This window comes from Rhea pennata, chromosome 2, assembly GCF_028389875.1.
Source record: "Rhea pennata isolate bPtePen1 chromosome 2, bPtePen1.pri, whole genome shotgun sequence".
In the NCBI taxonomy this organism is placed as follows: Eukaryota; Metazoa; Chordata; class Aves; order Rheiformes; family Rheidae; genus Rhea; species Rhea pennata.
In genome coordinates this window covers 126,337,077-126,347,009 of record NC_084664.1, presented here as the reverse complement: position 1 = coordinate 126,347,009, position 9,933 = coordinate 126,337,077, and the positions used below count along the sequence as shown (strand labels likewise).

Sequence of the window (9,933 nt, the reverse complement as noted above, 5' to 3'; positions counted from 1 at the left end):
CAACTGTACTAAAAATAAAATCACAAAGCAGTCATCAAATGCTTTATTTTAGATCTTTCTATACCCTAATTTGTATCTTTTTACTTAAACTTTGTTTTTATGTATACAATGCCACTGCCCACGGAAAAACAGCTCAAGCAGAAGTATTCAAACTAAGGACATTCACACTGGACAAGTACCTTGTACAGAGAGATACAGACCTTAGGCTATGCCTATGTTAGTGAATGGCATGAGTCAGTGGGAGCAGATTTGTAGATTAAAGCAATTTATGGACCTGATACCATCCCATAACACATTTCTGGAGCTGCATGGACTGACCAGCTGTCAGCAGTTGTAATGCATTAGGTGTGCTCCTGGCATATGCATGCTCTTAGCTTTCACCTGAACCAATTCAACATTCCTGCAGCTATGAGATCTTAAATGCAATATGAATTTTTGAAGGGAATTTCTAGACAGCACTTACTTAAAAAAAAAAAAAAAAAACTTTTTTTCTTGAAAGTCAGTCAAGTGTCAGAATCTTCCACATACTCTAATGAGAGGATTAGAACCAGTCTTTCTAAATCTGATGGTGTGATGCTATAAGACAGAAGCCCCGTCCTAGGAAAGCTGGCATAAAACAAAATTATTTGTTTTCTTTCAGCCTTTTGACAAACTGTACTGGTTCCCATCAGAATAGGCCACCCTTATGAAATGTTCACAAGAGTGTTACATAATATTAGAGAATCACGCGTTTCTTATACATACATAGCAAAATTGCAATGTATTTATTTATATTTCCATTATTTTTAAAATAATGAATTTACATTAAAATATGCATATAAATTGCCTGCAGTGAATAGAAAATTTGTATTTATGTTGAGGTCCTGTCTTTAAGTCACATTTCAAAGAATGTGAATTGCAGAAGACAACATCAGATACTGATTTTAACGGTTGCTTTTAAAAATAGTTGCAGCCCTGGTATATGTTTTATTCAAAAACATCAGAGACATCAATACTTTTCCACACTTAGCCCTACTCCTCTATAGAGCTTAGACTGGAAGGGAACTTAGCTGCAGTCTCTCTGTAATAAGTTACACAAATGCACAGCAGCTTTGATTTGCAAGTTCCAATGAACGTTGGCAATTGCCACCCTTTTTAACAGGCTGCCTTTAAATAGGCTTTTCTGTTACTGCAAGCTCTAACCCAAGCTCATATTAACACTTGATCCTCTCTACTGAAGTGAGACAATAACAAGAACCTGCACTGACAGCAAAGGAAGGAACTTCACACAAGTTCAATAAGTGGTTTAATTGTAAATTTATTTCTTTAAACATGGCCACTTTGAGTACTTTATTACTTCAGGGAACATGGAAGAATAAACAATTTTAGACAAACGGGTAAATCAGAATTTGTTTTTAAAACAGTAAAAGGCCAAGCTCGAAGAGGTGGCAAGTTTTGGCATATGAGGACTAGTATTTCCAAATCCAAAAATGGGCTAAGTTTTACAGAGGAAGCTGAGTGTAACCTTAATACCTTTCCATAATGCTAGACTCAATTGTAACTTAAATGTACAGGAGCATAATGTGAAAAGATTTTTTTATTAATTAAAAGTTAACAGCAACAGGCACATATTAAAATGAACATGGCAAAGCCTTTACAAATGGCTTTACACTGAAGCTCTCTCCCAAAATGGCTGTTGCAACAAACTGTAAACAGAATTAATAAACAGTCGTTTACAATAATAACAGGGAAATACAAATGAACTAAAAGAAAGCACCAGTTTCTCAAACTAGATTACAGTTGTGCTTACTGTACTTAAAACAACGTAAAAGAAATTACAAAAATGGAATGTTTTAAGTTTAAAATTAGTCCTTTAATTTTGTCCTAAAAAACATTTCTCCTTTTCCCATCAAAAACCCATTAATGGGTAATGTTTCAGTAGAGGGAGGAATAAGTAAACAATGCACTTTTTTATTTTTTTTTCAAATCAAAAACAAATTTGGTCACTTAGCTTTGTGCATAGTTTAAGGCATCTGTAGCAATTTGTTACAGTTTCCTCCCCGATGTGGCTGTTCATGAAATTGTCACATTCTAAAAGAATAAATAAAAAAAAAAAGTTGCCGTTCAAACCCTTCCCAGCACCCTCCCTCCCTCCCTCCCCAACCCCAGACATACTCACACACCCACACATACATACACACTGCAGCGAAAGGGGCATTTGTACCCTTGTTCTGAAGGACACGCTTCCCATCCCACTTTATTTCAGATTGGCAAATACCCTGAGCTGATTATGGTGTTTAGACATTCCACCTTTTTCTTGCATGTGCAGTTCAAGTGTACAATAGTGAAAACAACATGCAATGTTTTCACTGCAGAATCGCAACGCAGTTCAGACGCTTCCCCCCCCTCCCCCCCTTCCCTTCCCAAATTCAGAAGTGTTTTCTGCTTTTAAAAAATTGCATTCCCATATAGCACTGGAGTAAAGCTTGGTTGTGCTCTATGATGAATGCTCAGTTCCCAGTGCACAAACAAAATTATGGCAAATGGGAGGCTTTTCTGGCATCCAAAGAAACAAGAGCTGCAGTCTCAGATTTGATCTTTTTCAAAAAAACAAACAAACAAAAAAATCCAGGTTAGTGGTTCCTTCACAGCCATGCACAAAGGTGAAGTCTAGAACCAATAGTTTCAGAGTACATTTGTAAACATCAAGTCTTGCCAGAGGCAGCAGAGGATGGGCACTTCACATTTCCGTATTAAAACAGGGACTGAGTGGAAGGTATGCTTTGAAAACATTTATGCGAGTCTTGCTCAATTCCAAGAAAGTGGAACAATCCATCTCAAGTCTTAGATTTGAAGACCATATTTCAAACTTCACACACACAAGAAAAAAGAAAAAAAGTGGTGCAATGAAATTTTCGTACTGTTCCTTCAAGGCTCAGTCACTGCTGTGCTTTGCATATTCAAGGCTCCAAACAAAAACCAACTGAGGCGTATGCATATTGCTCTGTGTTCAGATCTTGCAGTTAAAAAAAATTTCAGGTTCAAACGGTCTGTCAAAGGAAAACTCGGAAATAAATAATGCTGGCATCATTTTACCATTTTACCAAAACCTTGGGCAGGCAAGTATCTTCGCCTTTAATCCGACTGTGCAGATACCAAGAGAAGAGGCAGTTTTGTCATGGAGGTTGAGGTCAGGACAGTCGAGGTTCCTGAGGTAATATGTCGGAGTCCATTTCCCCGAAAGCAGCATCAGCATCGCCGCCGCCGCTGGACTGCTCTCGCTGCGCTCCCTTCCAGCTGGCCTTATTCAGTCCCAGGTGCCCAAGCATGGTCTGCGACAGCCTGGTGTTTGAGAACCGGGCCCACTCCGCAAACAGAGGCTCCACTAAGAAGGTCATAAAACCTTTAAAAACAAACAAAGCCAAGTTGGGGGGGGGGGAGAGAGAGAGAAAAACTCAGACTAGTTTAAATAGAAGCTAGTAACAATAATTAAACAACACAGACAATTCTCCAGCTTGCACTGAACAACTCATTTCACTATTTAGAGCACCTTTATAAAATAATCGCTCAAAATATAGAAGATTTTACTGGTCAGTAAAAAGGATGGCATTATATTGGTTTATAAATTAACCTTCTTTGTTTGAGAACAATAACCAAATGAAAGGAAATACTGGAGAACATCGGGGGGGGGGAAATAAAAAGAATCTAAACACCAGAAACAAAGCCAAACTAGTCTAGAAAACCTAAATGTCTAAAAGAAAAAGATTTCATAACAAATTATGCCACAGATAAGCTGAACTATATTACACAGGCAAAAAAATACAGATGATTTCACAATATTAAGCTCATTAAAAACACTGATAATACAATCAGACAAGTTAGTCCCTTTTAAAGAAAAAGGCTACAGAGCACCAATATGTAAAGAGCCTTTTATATAAGAGTTTGTGTGTACACGTGTGTGTGGGTATGCCTATTTATAAATTCTATTTCTATGAACCAAATTCAATGGTATCAAAATTATCAAAACTTGTTTGCTTTAATCTGTCAGTTACAAAAGTGTATGATTAACAGCTTCTAAATTAAAAATGCCGCTGATGAAAACAAAATCTGATCTGTTGAAATTAATTTGAAGCACTAATTCATGTTATGTGGGAGTTTATTTTCCTTACTATATTTTTTTAACTCAGTCCCATTTAATCTATATACAAAACCAACTTTATTTTAAAAATAACTATAGAAAATAATAGTCAACCCTTTGCTAGTATAAATCCAACTCAAGTTACCAAAAAACAAAAGATAATATAACGGGTATTCATGGTTCTGCATCAAACCTCTGTCCCGCACCCTTTTTAAGGCTGCATTTAAAATGAATAGTAGTGTTCCAGAAAGCTAAATCATCTGGAATCCTTTTTTGGCAACTTCATTACAAAAGGCCCCAGAGACTGAAAAGAGCAAAGGGAACGAACAGCCTCTTCTCCCCAGCAGGGTTGGTCCAGATTAGTAAAGCACTGAGCCGCAGCACAGAAAACTTAGATATTTGATTCCCATGCTGTACCTGCTCTGCAAGAGACTTCAGACCCCACAACTGTCAATGGAGCATCTTTCATAAACACTGAATTCAAGGGGAAGAAGTTACAGCAAAGAAAGAAAAATTGTTCTTTGCAAAGAACTGCTGCCAAAACACATAGGGACCAGTTACAACTGCTAGGAAACGTATGTAAAACACTTTTCTTCCAAATTTTCAAATTGCATCCTGAAAGAAATCTACTAAAATAAATTTAACTGCAGTTACCAATCTGGATGTTGGCAATAGTTTCTGTCTGCCGGTCACACAGTGGACTCACGCCCAAGTGATACTTCTTTTCAATGTCTCCTGAAGGAACAGAAGTTTAGTAGAACTGTTAGGTCACTAAGTCCAAAAGCTTCGTAAGCCCAAAGGGAATTATCACACACTAACAGAAGTGGGTTATCTAATACCGGTTTCTTCACGGACAGTTTGGAGAGCAGGTTACATACCAAGGCTGGTATCTAGCAGGAGGTAATGATTTACCTTCATCTCCCAAGAAAACACACAGGTCTGTCATGAGACTAACAGTTCTGTGCGTTTCTCATGAGATAAGCAATAATCAACATCAATCATACGCTTCCAGAGGATTAACACCCTTCCTTACAAAAACTCCTAATTTCTGATTTCTACAGCACTCTAAGATTTCCCCCTTTGCAAAAAAAAAAAAAAATGATAAAAAAATCAAAAATTTCTCATTGAAGGTGTTTATTTGTTGCTCTGCCTGCACATCATTGATATTGAATACAAAACTTCACATGATCAGCACCAAATAGTCCATGTTCTCCAGTTATCATACCTATGCACAAATTAATGCATAGTTTCTCAAATCAGTGACATATAATTAACAAAGATACAATGATTAATATGCAGTTCATGGCACAACTTTCCAACTAACTACCTGATCATCCTATACTTTCCTAATTCAACATTAAGTTACAACTCTGCAAGTAAGTTCTCCTTTAAATTCTGTTCTTAAAAAAATTACTTAAAAATGTTACAATTTTTTTTTCTTGAACAGATGAAGGAACAAGATTATGAAGTCTTTGCAAGAGTGTGTTTCATAATTTACTGAAACCCACTAGGTATGTGTAAAGTTAACGTAACTGTTCATCTGAAACACCTTTCAGGCTGAAGGATCTATTGAACCAGCCATTCTAGATTCAGATTTTAAGCAGATTCTTCATCAGGTGTTAGTACTATCAACATTTTGCAAGAAATATAACCAATGAAAAAAAATCCTACATGCTGTCTTGTAAATCTCTATTCATCCTAAATATAAATCCCTTTAATTGCAAGCAGTTCTGACTCATGATTGCTCTTTTCACAATGTATATACATATCTATTAACAGATCAGAGTACTTCTACTCTTACTTGCCTTGATGGAAGAATTCCTCTGTTACCTTTTCACTCCACTGCTTACTCAGCTCCCAAGTCCGACAGGGATTACAAATATCAGCACACTTCAAAGCCATCTAGTAAGTTAACATATGGTGTTAGGTCACCTGACTTTCTCCTTTCCAGCCAAAACAAACATCTTTATTTATTTATTTTCTGACAGAAGATTACTTAACATTTGTGAATAACAAACCTATCTACCTACCGTTTGTGCTTTCCTCTAAAATTATGTTCTATATTGTATTTTAAAAAATAGCTCAGGGAACTATCAGATCTCATTATCAGCTCTGAGTAATTTGGAAATACAATCAAAAAAATTTCAGGGGCACTGTATTCATGAAGTCAGTGATTCATTGATTTTATTCACTAACTTAGAAGACAATAATAAACTCAGAAAAGGAAATGTCAAAGAAAGCAAAAGTAAGCAAACAGTATTTTGTGTTTGTAACTCTCCAGTCAGTCCTCTCCTTTTTCAGCAATGGTTTGAACGAGACAGAACTTCTGACTTGTTTGTTCATTTTCTTTTACAGTCAGTACAATGAACCTAATACTAAAAATTTCTGTGAACTTTTGCAGATTTTCTCAAGGCTTTTGTTTTTAAAAGTTACTAAACCTCTCTGTTGCACAGCAACAAACTTTGAGTACTAGCAGTACTTTTGCTGCTGAATATGATCTGATGAAGCATTTCACAGTTCTGAGACTACACTGGAGGCATCAGAACTACTCTCCCTTGTCTTGGAAAGAAATCCCTCCTTGGTTTAGTAGCGCTAAGTTATCAAGCTAACCAACACATGACACCACTTGGGACAAGGGCTGGAAGGGGAGGAGGGACAGAAGCAGAGGGCACAACCCTTCTTCTAACAAAACAAAAAAGCTAAAGACATTTTTACTTCACTTTGAAAGCTGAAGATAGCCTGAGAGAAGTATTTAGCATTCTAAGTAAATTATTTTTGAAGCTAAAATGATGTTTTCAAAAGTATTACTAAAAAATCACCTGTAAAATGAAGTGACGATGGTTTGCATCCTCTAAACATAGGTCTCCTCTATCCAAATGTGATCGAAACATGGACAGATACTCATTTTGCTGACTGATGTCTGTGGCAAGAATGAGATCACCTATCTGACTTTCCATCAGCTGCCTGAAATTAGTGATACCAAACATTCCAAAAGCAGGACCATTAAGAAAAATAACCAGCATCAGATTTACAATAGTTATATCATATTCAGTATTATACCAATGCAAGTCATAATAACTTTCTGATGAGCATTCTCAGAGGATTTTTTCCGAGTTTTCTTTGAAAAAGCCCTACAATGTTTACTGAAATACTGAGACATTTCATAGGCAGCTCTCAGGGAGACTAAAAGAGGATTTCTCTTTTTTTTTTTTTTTAAAAAAAAAAAACAAATGCATTGTTTACTGTTTATTTATAGTTAAAGTAGGTGAAAAGACTATATTTTAAATTACATTGAGGTGACAGAAAAGGCTGCCAACTTCAATCTAAACAGGTGGTTGACTATATGAATACATATCTGCAATGTGCTCACAGTAAATGCTATTTTCCAAATATCATATTGCACCATGAAGTACTCTAGCAACAAGATATTCAAGAATTCTTAAAATAGATCTGAATACAAAATGTAGATTATGAATTGCCATGCAATAATTTAAGTTGTTTTGCAAAGCTCTCAGCTAACTTGGGTCTTAAATTAATCTATATAATTCTATATAAACATACCTGTTTTCTAATGACATATGTGCAAATAAGCCAGATTCTCTCAACAACCCTACTGCTGATCTCCAGTGATGGTTCTCTAATACTGAGGTATTCTGCAAATGAAAATAGTAGTACAGGTATCAATCAATGGCTTTTTTTTTTTTTTTTTTTTAAGGCAACTGAATAGCTATAAACTAAGAGCTGTACCACACAGTTTCTGAAAAAAAGATGTGTTAAAACTCAAAAATCTTGAATACTTTATCAGTCTGCACAGATTCTATCCCAGTAGCATGGAAACAATCTCTAGTTTCAAACCTACAACTAGATAAGGATATTGCAATTTATATTCTTTTTCTATAGTTCTCAGGCTCAGACCTAGTTCTAACAAAGCAATTAATTTCCTCCTTACCTTATATAAAGTTGCTAAGTAATGGTTTGTTTTAATTAGGAAAGGTTGGTTAACGCCTGGATGATCCAAATCATGTGTGGCAGCTGCAATTAAGCTGAGCAGAATATCCCATGGAGTTAAAGATTTGGAAAGCTGTAAGATAATAATAAAAGTAATTCTGTTAGCAATATAAGTATACTCCTAGAAAAAGTGCCCAGGTGTCTTAGTTTTGTTTTTCTTTTTCACTAATTAAAAGCCAACAGAAAGTCAGAGAAAAGTTTAATGACATAAGATTAATATTCCACTGACTCTCTTAAATATTTCCCCGAAAGTTACAAACATTTCAACACTAGCTTAAGCATTATTCTTTAAGAATGAGAAGATTCAGTCACAGAAGATGCTAGTTTCTGGCTGGTGATGAAATGCTCTTTATAGGAAGAGTCCGCAAAACAATGAATTCTTAAAATAAGCTATCCATCTCATTTACTGAAGTCTCTCTATGTATGTGAAGATTCTACCTTAAATACAATGAATGTAGTTTAAACAACACAAAAACCTTTCATTTTAAAAGGAAGAAACCTCAAGAACTGCTCAGAATTGCTTTCTACTCTTATTCACAATCTTCTTTCTAAGCCTACTAGGAAAGGAACTGAAGAAGGGAAAATCTGCCTAAATTAACAGCTCATATTTTCAAGAAATGTGTACTTTGATTAATTACGTATGCAACTGCATGGACTTATTTTCACTATTCTTAGCTGTTCTTCCTGTTACTACCTTATGGTTAAGACGTTTTTGAGCTACAACTCAACACAAGCTAGACCTCATTGCTAAAACTGAAAGAGGACAGACCTGCCTGCACAACGTTCCCATCTCGGTGAAATGCAATAGCCTGCAAGCACATCAGCCTATACTAAACTCCTTGTCACACTTGCTGCCAGTCATCTCTCACATGCTTGTACTGCACTTAATGTAACAGAACCATTTGAGCTGTACGTGCTACTAAAAATATAGTCTATATCACGTCTGAAGTATTACAAAACTTTCTTCATGAATATTAATCAAAAATACTCTGAGCTTCCAAACCATATGGGAGGAAGGAAGGGAAGAAAAGAGGGACGGAAGGAGAAAGAAAACTCTTGATGTTTTGCTACATTGTACTTTTGGCACAAGCATACTATCCATTAACACCAAAGATGAAAAAGCAAGATAAACAGTAGCTTCTGGAGAAAACTCCCAAAAAACTAAACGCAGGAATTACAGATTTATTATTGCTAGCTCTGACCTAGGATGCAATTCCACAGAAATTTCTTTGAGCACAGTGGTATGTTAAATAGCTGCAGTCTTAATCAATTCCCTAGTCTGGTTCACCACAAAGTAACAAAAAAGACATCACTAGCACAGAGCAGGTGAAAGAAAAAAGTTTCCTGTCAAGTGTGAAATCACAGCCTCAGTAGCATGGCAGTCTTTCCCTCTGTTTCAGTAGTCTGCAAGTTGCGGTTTTTCTTATCCCTTTTTTGTAAAAAGTGGGTGGCTGTGTGTGTGTGTGCGTGTGTGTGTGTGTATAGATACAGATATGGATAGATAGATATATGTGCACACACAAACCATATATGTATACACATAAAAATAAATACATATATTTCTATGTTTACATGCAATGTAAAACTGTCAATGCTCCCTTACCTTAGGTTCTTTCAAATAACAGTGCATGGCCTGAGTCACATCAGCAGCATGAACTGCATTATGATAAGGGTTTTGACTGTGATAATCTTCTTGAACCATAACTGCAGGAAAATAACAAATAGCCGAATTTAAATAAAATAGCATTTTTTCAATTGCATTTTATACGTCCTTTTTAGGCACAGAAACATTATGCAATATCACAAGT

The 9,933-nt window shown here is 35.9% G+C and overlaps 1 protein-coding gene across 2 annotated transcripts in view; it reads right to left on the bottom strand.

Annotated features, from left to right (window-relative positions):
* Window positions 1-2,406: 2,406 nt before the first annotated feature.
* Window positions 2,407-9,933, bottom strand: part of PDE7A (phosphodiesterase 7A) — a 76,141-nt gene continuing 68,614 nt past the window's right edge. For both annotated transcript variants that reach the window (XM_062568204.1, XM_062568203.1), the window contains 7 exons: window positions 9,729-9,829; window positions 8,067-8,198; window positions 7,679-7,770; window positions 6,937-7,081; window positions 5,923-6,019; window positions 4,772-4,852; window positions 2,407-3,382 (listed from right to left, as the gene is read on the bottom strand). In XM_062568204.1, the coding sequence (XP_062424188.1) occupies window positions 3,171-3,382; window positions 4,772-4,852; window positions 5,923-6,019; window positions 6,937-7,081; window positions 7,679-7,770; window positions 8,067-8,198; window positions 9,729-9,829 (860 nt within the window). In that variant the 3' untranslated portion in view covers window positions 2,407-3,170. The remainder of the gene's footprint in view (window positions 3,383-4,771; window positions 4,853-5,922; window positions 6,020-6,936; window positions 7,082-7,678; window positions 7,771-8,066; window positions 8,199-9,728; window positions 9,830-9,933) is intronic.